A 15,524-nucleotide genomic window follows, 5' to 3' on the forward strand; every position below is an offset into this window, starting at 1 on the left:
TCTTAATTGTTCCACAATCTAGAGATGAAATATATTCAAGAGCTTTGAGTTCGTCCTCTTTCAAATTTCTGCAAATATATGCAAATAAAAAACGGATAGATTTCCGAACTCCACCCTCTCTTGTGGATGTCAGATAACAATAAAATACTGACATTTATTGTGATGTTGTATATCCTGTATGACAAAACGTCTGATTAAATACACGATAAAATCATGCTGATGACAAAACTTTGACTTTGACTCAATGATCTGGTGCTTATTTGAATTGGGCCGTACATGCAAATGTTCCCAAGGAAGTCAAACTGACAAAACTTGATTTCTGCACATGCTCAGTTCACTCAATCCCCGAGAGGAAGTGTGATCGTCTCATTTCGTAGATTTTTTCACATTTATTTAAAATTTTTCTTTTGCCGTCTTGACCTTTTGTTTGCCTTATGAAATAATAAAGAGACTGTAATATAAGACAATATAGGTCTTGTAAATGTATCTTTTCTGTTTCATTCTATGAACTAGGGACAACATTTCTCCCAAATGTTAATTGAAAATAATGTTTTCTCTGTATGACATCGAGAATCGTTTTTTAGGGTGTGAAGAGAGACCTCTGGAGGACAGAGAGAACCGGGCTCCAAAACGTATGAGCGCGCTTGATTTTGAGCTCCGAGTTTCCGAGTTGTTGTGTGTCAGTAAAAACATCGCAGATTTGATGAATCCGACATGAATCGACGGTAGACTAAATGTGTTGAAAGTATGAATGTATAATGAATGAACGTTTACTCATATATGACTGATTTTGTGTATCGCATATGCAGAATGTAACGAAATTTAAATATAAACAGTGAAAGAGAAACTGATTGATTTAATCGCTGTCAGTGAACGAGAAGCAAACAAAAAACCAAACAGGCTGGTTAACTTAAATGATTGCACGTGTGCCAAGTTATAAATACCCTCAAATTTGCGATCGCTTACGTAATCAAACTAGACATTAACTATGCGTAAAACGCTGATATAGCTCCACGTAATTTACTAGTGCCACACCCCTCTTAAGGCGACAGATTCTGTGTAAAAATAAAGATGTGAAAACAAGTGAAAATTTCATTTCAAAAGATTTTTTAAAGAATGCATGTTACGTGTATATCATGTTGCTTTTTAATAAACACATTGGTGTTCAAAATCAGGAATGTTGTAACGTTAATCTGACTTTATGCAACTTCTTTGGGTTATAGCCAACTTCTGCAAAGTAGGCCTAATGGATTTATTATATTATGTGAAATGTATTCCAATGATTATTGTACACGAATTATGTCTAATCTTGCTTGAGTTCAAGTGCTGTCCAAGCTAACAGAATGTTCAGAATATCCTGCTGCCTGTTTCTAATAATATTAATATACTTCTATAAAATCTAAGAATATGGAACTAACTCGCGTGAATAGTATCAATATAGGTCTGGTATGTTTCCATGACATAGCTTTTCCAGGTTAATAACAATATTAAAACGTAAAATAAATTTCAGATGATAACTGTACTTTATGGGAGACAGAAAGAAGCATATTTATTTATTAGATATTATTTATTAGAATGATCTTGCTCGTTCTTTAAATACCATGTGTTTTACCTTTTCTGTTTTTCCTGGTTGCTCCTGTAAAGCTGCTTTGGAACAATGCACATTGTGAAAAGCGCTATATAAATAAACTTGAATTGAATTGAACATTTAAATGTGACAATATTGGCACAGTGAACTGCATTCTAAACTCACATGATCTCTTCATCTGACCCGAGGCCATCTTTTTTAATCCTGGGTTATCTTGTTTGTGTGAAAATGTCACACGCTGTTTAAACTTAACTCTTTGGACTCCTGGACTGGGATTTCATTTATAATTTTTGATTACTATAGACATCTTCGATTTGTATAATAATCCATGTGCCTCGATATCAAGTGAGGCAGACACAGGCTTTTAATCGTGTTGTGTTTTAATAACGTACCTTTTTAATTCTAGCATCGCATTGTTTTACACTTTATACTGGAAAAGGGATAATCACTGCTGCTGTAGATGCTAAATCCCTTTGAAAATGTGTTAAAGTGAGAAATGTTGCCTTACTTACGTTAAAAAGCTAAAAGTTGTTAACCCAGGCTTAAAAAAGCTACAAAAAAGATTCACAGTGTGTATAAGATCCCAGTAAAATATAAGGTTAATATGTAAGTTTTACAGTTAAGATGTTATTAACTAGTTTATCCAGAGTATGTGTGTGAGTGTGTGTGTTTGCGTGTTACAGTATCTGAGGTTCTGTGCAGCCCCTGGGGTTGTAAGCTGATTATCTGGCTGCTCCATTGCACGCCACTCCTGGAGGGAGGAGATTTGGAGCTAAAATAAACCCTAAGTCCTATCGGCTGCATGTTTACAGGTCAGGTTTAACAGAAACACACACATTGCTGCAGCTCCCAGATACAACTGCATTCGCATTAGGACTCTCTCTCTCTCTCTCTCTATCTCTCTCTCTCCCTGCTCTCCCTGTCACGGATCACACAGGATGGAAAAAGAACCAGTGTCTTAAGCTTTTCTGGGACGTAGTGACCAGCTCATTCTTTCATAGCTCTCATCTGAGGTCTTGTCCAGGATAACCTGATTTTGTTTTTACGACTGTCTGCACGAGCTCTGGAGTGAGTCGGATTCTTTGTTTCCATGCCGACCCTTAGGATGGTGTTTTTGTTGTCTTTGGTGGACTGAGGTATCCCACAGCGCCGAGCACTGCTAGAATGCCTGTGCATCAAATATCAGTCGTGCCTATCGCCAAGGAGACTGCCAGCAACATTCGGAGCTCCAGCAGGACTAGAGACAAGAGTAAAGAGAATGAGGTATGTTCACAAACACACACACTCAAAAGGAGAGATTACCTGAAAGAGAGGATGGTTTTGAATTGGAAAACGTTTGTTGCTATAGATATGTCGTGGATTGTTAGAAATTTTTAAACCTCTTTGGGTTCACTTACATTTCTATAAGAAAACATGAACAATGATCTACTGAACATGACATTCACAGATTTTAGTTTACAGTATGTTTTACGTTACAAATGATGTCTGTAAAATATGTTTATTACTTGTGAATGGGTTGAACAGATGGGTTGCTAACATACAAATATATACTGTGCTGTGTTAAAAATTCTCCCTTTATCATAAAGAATCTTTGGTGCATACTGTGGTCAAAAGTTTGGTCACCGTTGCAGAGATGTGACTTTTTACATGAATGAAGGTTTTGTCCCATTGATCTTTTGGTTTATATGGGGTTTAAAATGACTGTGAGCTTAACCATGTGCCTTTAAACAATAAATATTATATAGAAATATAAGATATACATCTTCTTAATAATAAAGTTTAAAATGTTTTATAGATTCATATCATCACTGAGCATTCATTTTTTTCTGAACAATTTGATTTAAAACTGAGCTTCTTTGTGCTTACATTTGTTTGTATGTGTTGTCTTGAGGTCATAAATCAAGAGTGTGATATGCACATCACGTGTTCTGTTTCCGGGAATTAACAGCAGTCTCTCTCTAATCCACTGTGCTCTCTGCTTGAGCTGTCATCAGTGATCATTTACAAACACACATACCCAAACACACAAACACGTATATGCCAAAATCACAATTGCTTGGCACCGTATTGGGTACTAACTGGGCTCCCCTGGCTTGCTGTATTTCCTGACCTTTACTCTTCAAAACAGGAACCACATGGTTTGAGACGCAGATTTATTTACCATCTTCATTTACCCACATCTCTTGACATTTTTAACAACCGGCTTCTTGAGATCTTGCCCCTCCCACTGAGATGCTTTCTTTAAACATTGCTTAAGAGTTCTTATATTTTCTGGGCTCTTATTGCCTGCTTTTTTTAAATCTATAATATAATCTATTTTATAAACTTTATATTTTATTGTATTGTTAGAAATACATACAATTTTAAAAACTAACTAGTTGTAATTTAGAGCCTGCAGTTATCCCATAATGCAACTGTTTCTAAAGTTAGGTTCTGAAAACCAGCCAAAGTTTTAATCTTGGTCTGAGATTGGCTGGCAACAGAAGTGTTTGAAAACCGAATAGTTTATCTAAGATTACAATTTATATGTCAGACCCATGCAATTCTGCGTAGTTATGCAGATCTTCAGATGGCAAGACCAGAAAACACTTACTGAGACAATAGAAAAAGGAATAAAATAAAATGGACTCAAAATCAATCCCAGCGCATTTAAATGAGCACCAGCAACTCACAGATTATACCTCAACTAGAGCTAATCCAGCCCGGCCGGCATTTGTGGTTTCTTGCATACGTTGACCTTTAAAGGAAACCAATACACTCAGCACTGTCAGCAGTAGCTCATAGAACATGCAGAGCATAATAAATGGGGAAGTGAATATCAGTTTGGATGTTTCTGTTGTTATGATTTCATAAAGTTTTATGATTGTGCATGTTAGACGTCCGTGAGAAATGACAGGCAATATTTATATTCCTTCTTTAGAGTGTATGTATTCATTTATTCTGATGTCTATAACCATAAAAGGGAATGGTGCGGTTTTTAAGTGGAAAAAAATCAGCGTTTGGGGAATGTCATCATTACTGCATTTGACCTATCAATTTGATGTTTTGTGTAAAAATCGGTAAAGCTTTTTTATTTTTGTTAATCCTTTGAGCATTTCCCTGTTTCAAATGTAATTAATAATGCATGTGCCTGGTATAAAAGGCCTGTAAATGTCAATCATAGGACATAATAAACTTGATCTTTGACACTAGCTAGCACAAGGGTCCAAATAGTCCCATCCTCAGATGGCACACCAATGGACCCCCCACAGTCTGTTCACAATTTACCTGTACAAAATGCAAAGCAAAATCTGAGGGTTCAGAAGATACAACACATTTTTTGAATGGATTGCAAAGTTACCGACAAGCATCAATGATAAGGTCATTTCTCATTTTAAGAGCAAAGAAATTCTAGACAAGCACTTTTTTTCCCACCGAGGAATAAAATCCTTGTAGTATCATCATTCAAAGCCCAGAGCCTCATAGTAACTAGAGACAAATGTTTTTGCTTAGAGGTCACTCTTTCATTCCTCAGGAGATTCAATACTCAAGTTATATGTTTTATTCGGTCTGTAAAATAAATGGAATAGATCACAGAATTTCTTTTGGAAGAGCTGATGAGAAAAGTTTAAGTATTATAACCTTTTGGTATCATGGCAAATCTAAGCAAAGACTGTACATTCTGAAACTATTAAAGAAATGTAGATGTACTAGAGGAGATTTTATCAAAAGTCTCAATTTGCTATCGATTTATTCTCATAACCGTCTATGAGAAAGAACAAAGATGTTGTTTTCCTACGGACTGTAAACGAAGACATGAGATATGCCAAAATAACACATTGGGCCGAGTGGAGCTTAGTGTTTTTCTATTTTAGATGGGAGGACAGCATGATCCTTGAAGGAACTGAGTGCCACTGAATGTCAAAAAATGAATGTAACTGTCAAACATTTGCTCTTAAAAAGTGGATACATTTTATCACAAAGATTGTACCTTCACACATACAGACACACTGAGAGTGTGTGAAATATTGATAAACTGATCAGATGTTGCTGCCTGTCAGCGTTCACATGTATTATTCAGAGCGATACAGTGTTGCTTCAGGGGAAAGCGGATAGTACTCAATGCTATCTTTACTAACCGCCTAATATTAAGAATTGTTATATATACAGCAACTTAGTATTTGAGAGAATTTCATGTTGAATTTACTATCGTGATGGACTTGGTGCTTTTTGAGTCAGTCTTATATTATATGAAAATAAATCTGATGTATCTATGCTTGAAGGACAATATAAATGCATATCTTTTAGTCTTCAAAAATTTTGTAAGTTTGTTATTGTATGGCCTTTGGAAGGTTAATAATGGACCATGTTGTGGACCAGAGGGAAAGGTGGATCCATCAAAAGCGCAGAAGAAATCAACTCTGCTTGAAGAACTTTAGATAGAAATGCAATGTAACATACATAACTATGTATTCAGAGGTGTAAAGACCTTAAATAAAGAAGTGTTATATTTTTATTACCTTAGAATGAGCTATTTCTATCTACATACACGTGTCCCCTTGCATATAATTTTTCATGTTTCTACAGTAGCAATGATAAACTGCTCTACAGAATGCGTTTCGTAAATATGTTCTTGGGCCATGAAGCGAAAACAAGACAACATCTTTGAACTTTTTCATCCACCGTAGTGCTTCGAATGGGAGGGGTCTGCGGCGGACTGAGTTGCAATTCCCGAAATTATTATTTAGAATGGACATCAGTTTAGACTGCAAAGTGGTTTTAGATTGATTTCCGGTATTGATTTGTCACAGCAAATCTTATGCAAATCAGACTAATTCAAACTAATTTGCATCTCATATGTATTAACCAAAGAAGGCATTTTAAAATGAATTCTAAATTAAAAAGATTGTGAAAAAAATGAAGGGTTAAAACTTGGAAAATTTGTTTATTGAAATCAAATTAAATATTGGCCCTAAAATGATTAGGAAAACCTGAAATAAGTGAAAAAGTTTCATGTTTACTCTGAAATAGGTTTAACGTACTAAAATTTAAATAATAAACTAAAACTAAAATAATAAAAAAATGAATGAATCTTAGAAAGCAACATAAAAAATAAACAAACGAATAATAAATTGACAAAAGCATATGAAAAATTTTTTAAAAAAATTAATTAACAGAGAAAGTTTTGGCTTGAAACTCTAGATTAGCAGCCAATAAGCTTGCTGCTCAACATTTAAATCTTGGCTAGTGATTGTCGTTGCAGTGTAGCCTGCTTCAGGAACCCTCCTCCTTCCCCAGCCCCACCTGTATAGATCTGTTACAAGGTGAACATGTATGCTATACAGGGGTTTTTCATATATGTTATATGTGCAGCAGCATTCCTTATACATGCCCACTGCAGTATGTTGTGGATGTATTGGCAGTAGTCTCTGTTACTTGCTCTTCTGCAGCAGCATATCTGATCTTTTCCGCCAAGACCAAATTTATATAAAAATATATATACCATGTTCACTACCATGCTAAACCCTGTGAGAGTTGTCATGACAGAACTGAAATTAACATAAAAACTAAAAATGTAAAACTAAAAGCTAACTTAAAATATCAATGAAACTGTAAAGAAAACTAATAACTCTACACACTAGTCAACTGTGCTCTATACATGTTTTTTGACATCATAGAATTGAACTGGTTTAAAATAGTCTATAAATTCCTTGTTGTTAACGTGAACAAACAGATATCCATGCGTGCACAACCAGACAGGTCTTAAGATGTGGTTATCTTAAGTAATAGGATTGGTTTGTCTTACTGCAGGATTCGTACCGTTCTGTTCAAACATGACTTTTGCAAACTTTAAAAAACATCTCTGTTTGTTTGTGTCGTGTGATATGTTCAGAATTCTGAACACCTTTCTCACCTTTGGTCAGTCAAGCACTCAGTCCCGCCCCAAAGCTGTCAGTTATCCCAATGTTGCTGTGTTGGCCTGGTTGAGATGATCCACCAAACAATGCCTTTTCACCATATTACCACAGTGTTTACATTTTCGGGGGACGTCCGCCTACACATACAAACTGTAAAGGTTGTATGGCCTCCATGTGGGTGAGAGAGAGAGAAAGAGAGCATATGCTTAATCCTCTTTGTATTCTCCAGGGTGAGAAGGCACATAGGCCATCAGGAAGTCGATCCAGCAGTATTTCTAAGGTAACGCACACAAACATCCTTCACAGCACATCTTAGTAAATGCAGTCAAGTTCCTCACAAAGATTATTTTGCTAATTTGTGATTGGCTGTTTCAGGCGAGTAGTTCCAAGGAGACCCATGGTGCCGTGTTAAAAAGCGTTTCTCAAACATCAGTCACACCCTCATCTCAGGACATATGCAGGTGAGATCAGACAGCCATACATCATTGTCCTGGGTTAAATAGGTGACCATCTTAGTAACACCGCTTGCTCATCTGCATGTGTTCTATGTTTTGGAATGTAGTTTTGTGTCTTTAAATGTATTTAATGGCATCCAAACATCAAGTCTTGTAAATGTAAACAGTACATGTGTAACTTTAAAGTTAATATATCTTTACAACTGGGGTTCTGTATTAAAACTGAATAGTTAAAAGCAACGAAAACTAGGCCAATGAAAGAAAAACAATAATACATTTAGTACAGTAGTCCCAGTTAAAAAGATATTTTTTTATTATGTGTTTCAGTCAAAATCATTTCATGCTTTGTGTCTCTTTCATCTCTTCCATTTGTGTATGCTTGTATGTCTGTGTGCTTGTTTTGTGTGTGTTGTTCAACTAGCGGTTACACTAAACTTGATGGCCCAAATCAGACCACACCCATCATGCCCATAAGCCACGCCCCTGACTCTGCCCCCAACTCAAAGAGACAAGTCAAACATCGCGTTCGGCGGCGACGGGAGAGCAGCAGAACCAGAGCCGGGTGTGTCACAGAGTGTGTCAACCAACCAAGACCTTCACGGTCACATAAAAAAGTGTGCACACATTCGGACTCATCCTCTGAAGACGAGCAACGCCGGAAAGAGGCTCACTCCTGGAGCCGTCAGAAAGAGAGACGGAGGCGCAGCGGCAGCCGTCACACGCTATCACGGTCCCGTGAAGCACAGGATGGCGTCGAGCTTGTGTCTGTCAACTCAGATGAGGGACAGAAAGAGAACAAGGCCACCGCATTGCAAGGGTCCCAGCGCCAAGGGTCACAAAAAAGTTCAGTCAAAAAGGGAGGAGCACGGGAGCCAGGCAGCCAATCACAGCAGAGAGGGTGGGCGTGGCAGTAGTAGGTGTGGAAGTGAGGAGGATGAACCTATTACAAAGGCATATGAGGAGCGAGGTTCAGGACACCCAGATATGGCTGTTCCATCCGCCTACAAATGCACGTTTTCCACAAATCAAAACGGCACAGCTCATCAAGCATGCACTGATGATGAACTAGAGGTGTGCAGGTGAGAGAGAAGGAGAGATGAATGAGAGGTCGAATGCGTAGAGGGATTGTCTTATTTTGTTTGCGTGTGTTTTTGCAGAATCTGTCACTGTGAAGGTGATGAAGAATGTCCCCTCATCACTCCCTGCCACTGTACAGGAAGTTTGCGTTTTGTGCATCATACTTGTCTGCACCAATGGATCAAGAGCTCTGATACACGCTGCTGTGAGCTGTGCAAATATGACTTCATCATGGAAACACATCTCAAACCTCTGCGCAAGGTAAAACACACATTTCTAACATCCACTTGATTTGCAATAAGGACTATTGGGCCTAGATGTGACAATTTTTACTGCAGTCAAAATTATTTGTTTTTTCAACATAACTAATTAAGTTATCTGGCTGCCTTAAATTTTTTTGTCAAAAATATCATCTTTAAGATGAATTTGGTGCAAAATGTTTATGTTTTCGAATAATTGAAAGGTGAATTAACTCAAAAATGTATGGCAGGCAGGTAACTGCAGGTAAAAAGTATTTTTTACAGTATAGGTTTATTGTTTGAAACATAATATTTATTTCGTTGCCATGCGATTGATAGGCCATCTGTCAAGGGTATATCCTGCCAGGATCCCGACTTGCTGGGATGGGCTCCACCTCTCCCGCGACCCCGCAGAGGTCAAGTGGGTTTAGAGAAAAAATTCTAGATATAATTTTCACTCAAGATGGCTTCAAAGGACCTACAAAAGATAAGAATAATTGGTGTGCGTCACATATGCAGATTGATATCCAAAAGTGATTTATTTTTCTCCTCAATGAAATTCTAAGAATTTAAAATCGAATAATACCACAAAATTAAAAACAGCTACTTTTTTGATTATCTTACAAATACATACTGCTTTTCATATATCTGATAAAAGAAGTGAATGTAGTGATTAATAATTAATTAATAAATAAACCCTTTGTTTTGGCCATCAAAAAGGATTATTATATATAAAAAGTGCTGTTTCATAAACACAGTTTAGCTTAATTTGAATTAGGATATTTATGTAGTTTTTATTAAAATGCCTCAGAAGAATACATTACTGGTGTACATCTTGAGACAAAACAAGGACACTGATATATTTGAAGATATTTCTGGGCAAGTAATATTCAGTTAAGATAGGTCAAACATTCATTTTAGTCTGGGACTAGCCTTAAGCAGGCCTAAGGCTGTCAAACGATTAATCGTGATCAGTGTTGGGTGTAACTAGTTACTAAGTAATTAGTTACTGTAATTTAATTACTTTTCCCTTGAAAAAGTAAAGTAAGGGATTACTCAAATGTTTTCTGTAATTTAATTACAGTTACTTTTGATGCAATTAAACTAAATACTTTATGAAATATATGCGTGTTCAATAGTTTAATTGACATCAAAATTCAAAGTCTTACTTTAAAATCTGTGCTTTAATGTATAATTCTCACATTTGTAATACTTTGGTCAGTTAATAATGTTATTTATTTGAATGAATTAAATAAGCCGTTTCATGTCTATCCTTGAATCACTTAAGGTCAATGTTGGATATAGAATGTTGAAGGTCGATGTAGGATATAGAAATTAATTAGTAATGAGTAACTAAATACTTTTTGGACTGAGTAATTTGGACAGTAATCTAATTACACTATTGAATATGTAATGAGTAACTAGTAATTAATTACTTTTTCAGAGTAACTTACCCAACACTGATCGTGATTAATCGCATCCAGAATAAAAGTATTTGTGCAATGTGCATATCAATTTTGTATTTATAAACACAGACACATAGATGTACATATTTTAAATGCTTATACATAATTTCAATTATTGGAAAATATAAATAAAAACATCTAAAAATGTTCTAAACATATATACATGTATGTGTATGTTTTTGTGTTTATTAATACAGAATGAATATGCACAGTACACATACATATATTATTTAAACACAAACTTTTATTCTGGATGCGATTAATCACGATTAATCATTGACAGCTGATAATTTGTAAAATTGTTAATTTAAGATCTATATAATGCTGCATTATGTTGATATTTGACTTTGGGCTTTCCCATGTGACAACTAGTCTCGATCTCATCTCCTAGAGAAGCTTTTACGCTGTGTATCAGCAATATTAAAAATGCCTCTTTTCTGCCCTTTCCCAAGCTTTGTCATCACACAACACTGGCCTGTTTCCATAGTGGCATATGCCTTAGCGCCTTGTGCAGTGTGCATGCACAAAAAGGGATAGATCACCCCAAAATGACAATTCTTTCATCATTTACCTATCATGCTCACACCAGGGGTACCTCACACGACCTGAAAAGTGAAGCTGCGGTCTCTTTCTTGATCGTGCCTTGGTGGCTGACTGCAATACAGGTCATAAACCCCACCCTCTCCATGGAAGTGATCAGTCTAATTTAGTCCATCCCCATGTTCTTCCTCTGTCTCTCTCTGCTCTAGTGGGAGAAGCTGGAGATGTCTACAAGTGAACGGCGAAAGATCTTCTGCTCTGTAATCTTTCACCTGGCAGCCGTGATGTGTGTCGTCTGGTCTCTTTATGTTCTGATTGACCGCACAGCCGAAGAAATCCGACATGGAAAGAACAATGGTAAACATACATCAACAAAAGTTCAGAGAGTAGATTCAGCAGAGCATTTAAAGCACTAGTTCACCTGACTAGTTATGTCATCATTTACACGCCCTCTTGTCCTTTCAAACCTGTATGACTTTCTTTCTTCTGCAGATCACAAAAGAAGGTATTTGGAAAAATGTTGGTAACAGAACAGCACAGCCCCCCATTCACTTCTATAGTAACCAATGCAAGTGATGGGGGGGCTGCTAACATTCTTCAAAATATTTTCATTTTTGGTCTGTGGAAGTAAGAAAGTCATAAAGGTTTGAAATGAAAAGAGGGTGAGTAAATAATGACAGAATTTAAATTTTGAAGGTGAACTAGTTTTAAAACAAACAAAAATAACTTTGTGATAAGATGCTATAATGCCATGTCATGCTCTCATTGCACACACAGCGTTGCTGCGTTTGTCCCCTCTCCCTGCCGTAGGCGTGCTGGAGTGGCCGTTCTGGACAAAGCTTATTGTGGTGGCCGTTGGTTTCACTGGAGGACTCATCTTCATGTACATTCAGTGCAAAGTCTACCTGCAGCTGTGGAGGAGGCTGAAGGCTTTCAACAGGATCATCTTTGTACAGAACTGCCCCGACACCGCTCGCAACGGAGATAACAGGCCGGCCCTGATCACCCAAAGCAGCGGCAGACATGAGGCGGTGGATGTTCCTGGACAACAGACACAAACAAACATGTCCTGCCCCGCCCCCTCAGGAAGTCTGGAGGTGGCACCAGTTTGACAGTGGATGTGAATGTTTCCTGCCTCTTGTCAAAAATGGGCTTGAGGAAAGAAAGCTGGACGCATCTGAAATGGCTCGGTAGTTGATGTTAGGTGCTCGGCACGTTTTTTTTTGTGCAATTTAAGGTTTAAGGAGTGGGGAAAACCTAGCCAAGGACTACTGGTGTATTTGACCATAGTGTTGTAATTTAGATACAAAAAGCACATTTTCTGTGCCGTTTGGTGCATCTGTTTCAGAATAAGGAAGAATAAGGTCCTAATTCTTTGCAAACTGAGAAGCAGTTGCATTGTAATCCTCTATGTCTGATTTTATGGCTCACACCCTTAATAGTCTTACACTAGGAATATAGCACATCTAGAAAACCTTAGTCACACTCATTTTACTTAATTACATTTTAAAAACATTAAATAGAAAAATAGTAACCTTTAAAGAACCAAAGTGTAACCAAAGAGTTACAGTCATGATAAATAGCTTGTATTTGTTTATCATATTAATCGTGAATTTATTTTTTAGCAAAACTGTTTAAAAACAATTATAACTTTATTGATTGATTTTGACACAAATATATATTCGTTTTGAAAGAATGACAGCATAGATATTTGTTTTTTTTGTGTATTGTTTGTTTAAAGATAAACAATAAACCAACCATAGGGAAATGAAATCCTGGTTGACAATAACTATACAGGGAGGAAGTTAAGCTTCTTACAGATTTTGCTATTGTTAGAAAACAAGTTATGTGTGGTATATTTATGTTCTTTTACACTTTAAAGGATGACCAAACTGTATTTTCTCTACAGCCTAACTAAAATAATCCACTTATATTGTTTTGTAATGTGTGATATTGGAATATCGTTTTATGGAGTGATTATTGTAATATATTAAAAACAATCAACAAAATGCTCTCAAATGATAATTACTTTTTGCCCACACTAAACAAATTATTTTTTACCAGCTGTTTTATTTAATATTTTTACTTTTTTCCAAACTTTACTTTTGCAGCTTTTAAGAAGGGCACTGTGTTTTATGTATGTGATGGTGATCCATTTTAAGAAGGTAATCCTCTCTGGAGTATTATTTAGAAGAATTCTGTGAATTTTTGTAATGTGTGGTATTGGAATATTGTTTTATGCAGCAATTACTGTAATATATTAAAGACAATCAACAAAATGCTCTCAATTGAAATGCTAGGATCGAGTGAGTTTATTGATTTAGTGCTGAACGTCAATGTTAACACTTAAATGCACATCTTAAAAACATGCAAAACCAGTGCAATAAATCTGAATGTATGAAACTGTTTCACAGTCTGTTTATTTATATTATGATGAAATTGTGTTACCTGAGTGACCAAGTAATCGTATTCTTAAGAAAACTATTTTTGGGGTCCAGATGAGTAAATAACAAGAGATCAGGTGTCCTCCGAGTACATGAGACCAATGTACTCACTGTACGTACATCTCAGATGATACAAGTCCCAAACTTGTTTCTCAACTACTGTGTCCATTGCTCTCACACACAGCGTGGTTTTGTTTCCTCTACACTGAGCTGTAATGTAGTAGAACTACAGGATTTCACAGTACTATGAGTTAGTATCAGAATTCTGACATGACTCATTTTCTTCATTCTCTTCCTCCATCTGTGCATTGTGGGAAGCAACAGCAACTGTGCTGTCAATGCCTTTTGCTGAAACTTTTCTCATCTTAATGTTGGGGAGTTTCTTTAGGTCACCGTTCCACTCTCTGTTAAAGAACATATAAATTTGACTTAAGCTTGATATTAAATATGTGTTTAAGATAACTTTAAATACGTTAACAAAAGAAATTTGTCTTTAAAGTCTTTTAATTCTCTACTAAAACAGAACTTTCTTAAAAAATATTTGATAGTTATTACCTGAATGTCTTTAAATGTTTGGAGTTAATGATGTCAGGAATTTCTGAAAGTGAAAAAATTAACACCGCCAATATGTTGGAGCATTAAAAGACATGAAAAAATGAATTAGATTGTTTTTGTTTGAGTTAAACAAAAATTTCAAAGTGAAACACCTACCAAACACATTGCCCTCATACTGTGCGCGCTCTCGTTCCATTATCTGTCTGATGATCGCCTCTCTGGAGCCATGCTGACGACCCTGTCGTCCTTTAATACTATTCGCTAACTCTATCTGCTCCAGCTCTCTATCAAACCGGTGCAGGTACCTTAAAAACATGACATCATATACAAATCCAGATAAATGATTCAATCATCGGTGAAATAAACATCTCTGAAACTAATACACTAGTGCTTTGTATTTGAAACTTATATCGTGTTTGCTTGCGACTTCAAATCGTACCTCTCAATGATGTCACAAGCATCATGTTTGGCTGTATTCAGCCTTGTCAGGGTCAAGTTGGCTTTGGAACCACAAAAGTTTTTCACCTTTATAAAATGAGTGAAGGCAAGTAAGCAAGCAATACTCACACATGAACTGTATGCTGCCCCTAACTGACTGACATTTGACACCATTAAATAAATATTCAGTAGCAGAACTATTTCTTAACAACTACTTACCAATCAGGTTTAGACGCTGTGCCTTTTCACCCTTTAACCTACAAAATTATTTGTATCAATAATAGGTTTGTAAGTGTAAATGAAGGTAGAGCGTACACGTGAAAAGGTCAAAGTAAACGTAACAACACAAAAATCGGCTATATTTGATATCAACGAAAATAACTCATACTTTTCCTTCCTCTCATGTTTGCTAACAGCTCTTGCCATATAGCCAGCTTTCCTACTGCATGGATGAACCACTTTCTCCGCTTGTCCTTTCCCCTTGCTTTTTGCTATTTTTGGCTGCAAGAAATTGTTAATTTTGAATCATATAGATATGAAAAGATCAAAACAACATTTTGAGATGACATACACACAACAGAGCTTATTTAGTTACCATCTTTGCTTATTAGTTGACGTCTGTCTTTCTCATGCGTATCATGCGGGGGAAATGTTGAAGGGACGGACCGATGAAACGTGTTCGCCTGTATTTTGGGTCCGTGCATTACACACGTTTGCCACTGAAGGTTCCGCTAAAAGTATCTGTGCCAAGTTATTACAAGATGTCTTCTCTGCAGACTTTTTGAAAGATATGGCAATATTAATATTATATTGATACATCAATAT

At 36.4% G+C, this 15,524-nt stretch overlaps 2 protein-coding genes across 2 annotated transcripts; one reads left to right on the forward strand and one right to left on the reverse strand.

Annotated features, from left to right (window-relative positions):
- The first annotated feature begins 500 nt into the window (after positions 1 to 500).
- marchf1 (membrane-associated ring finger (C3HC4) 1) lies at positions 501 to 13,408 on the forward strand. The gene is given in 9 exon segments (XM_056772234.1): positions 501 to 745; positions 2,272 to 2,851; positions 7,715 to 7,765; positions 7,861 to 7,946; positions 8,362 to 8,737; positions 8,739 to 9,019; positions 9,098 to 9,278; positions 11,472 to 11,619; positions 12,040 to 13,408. Coding segments are annotated over 8 exon segments (1,557 nt in total). The 5' UTR covers positions 501 to 745; positions 2,272 to 2,752; the 3' UTR covers positions 12,375 to 13,408.
- Positions 13,409 to 13,544: 136 nt separating this feature from the next.
- tma16 (translation machinery associated 16 homolog) lies at positions 13,545 to 15,443 on the reverse strand. Its single transcript, XM_056772235.1, is given in 8 exon segments — positions 13,545 to 14,110; positions 14,262 to 14,304; positions 14,418 to 14,566; positions 14,701 to 14,729; positions 14,731 to 14,786; positions 14,919 to 14,956; positions 15,088 to 15,200; positions 15,295 to 15,443. Coding segments are annotated over 8 exon segments (591 nt in total). The 5' UTR covers positions 15,298 to 15,443; the 3' UTR covers positions 13,545 to 13,950.
- Between the last annotated feature and the right edge of the window lie 81 nt (positions 15,444 to 15,524).

The sequence above is a fragment of the Triplophysa dalaica genome, chromosome 2 (assembly GCF_015846415.1).
Source record: "Triplophysa dalaica isolate WHDGS20190420 chromosome 2, ASM1584641v1, whole genome shotgun sequence".
In the NCBI taxonomy this organism is placed as follows: domain Eukaryota; kingdom Metazoa; phylum Chordata; class Actinopteri; order Cypriniformes; family Nemacheilidae; genus Triplophysa; species Triplophysa dalaica.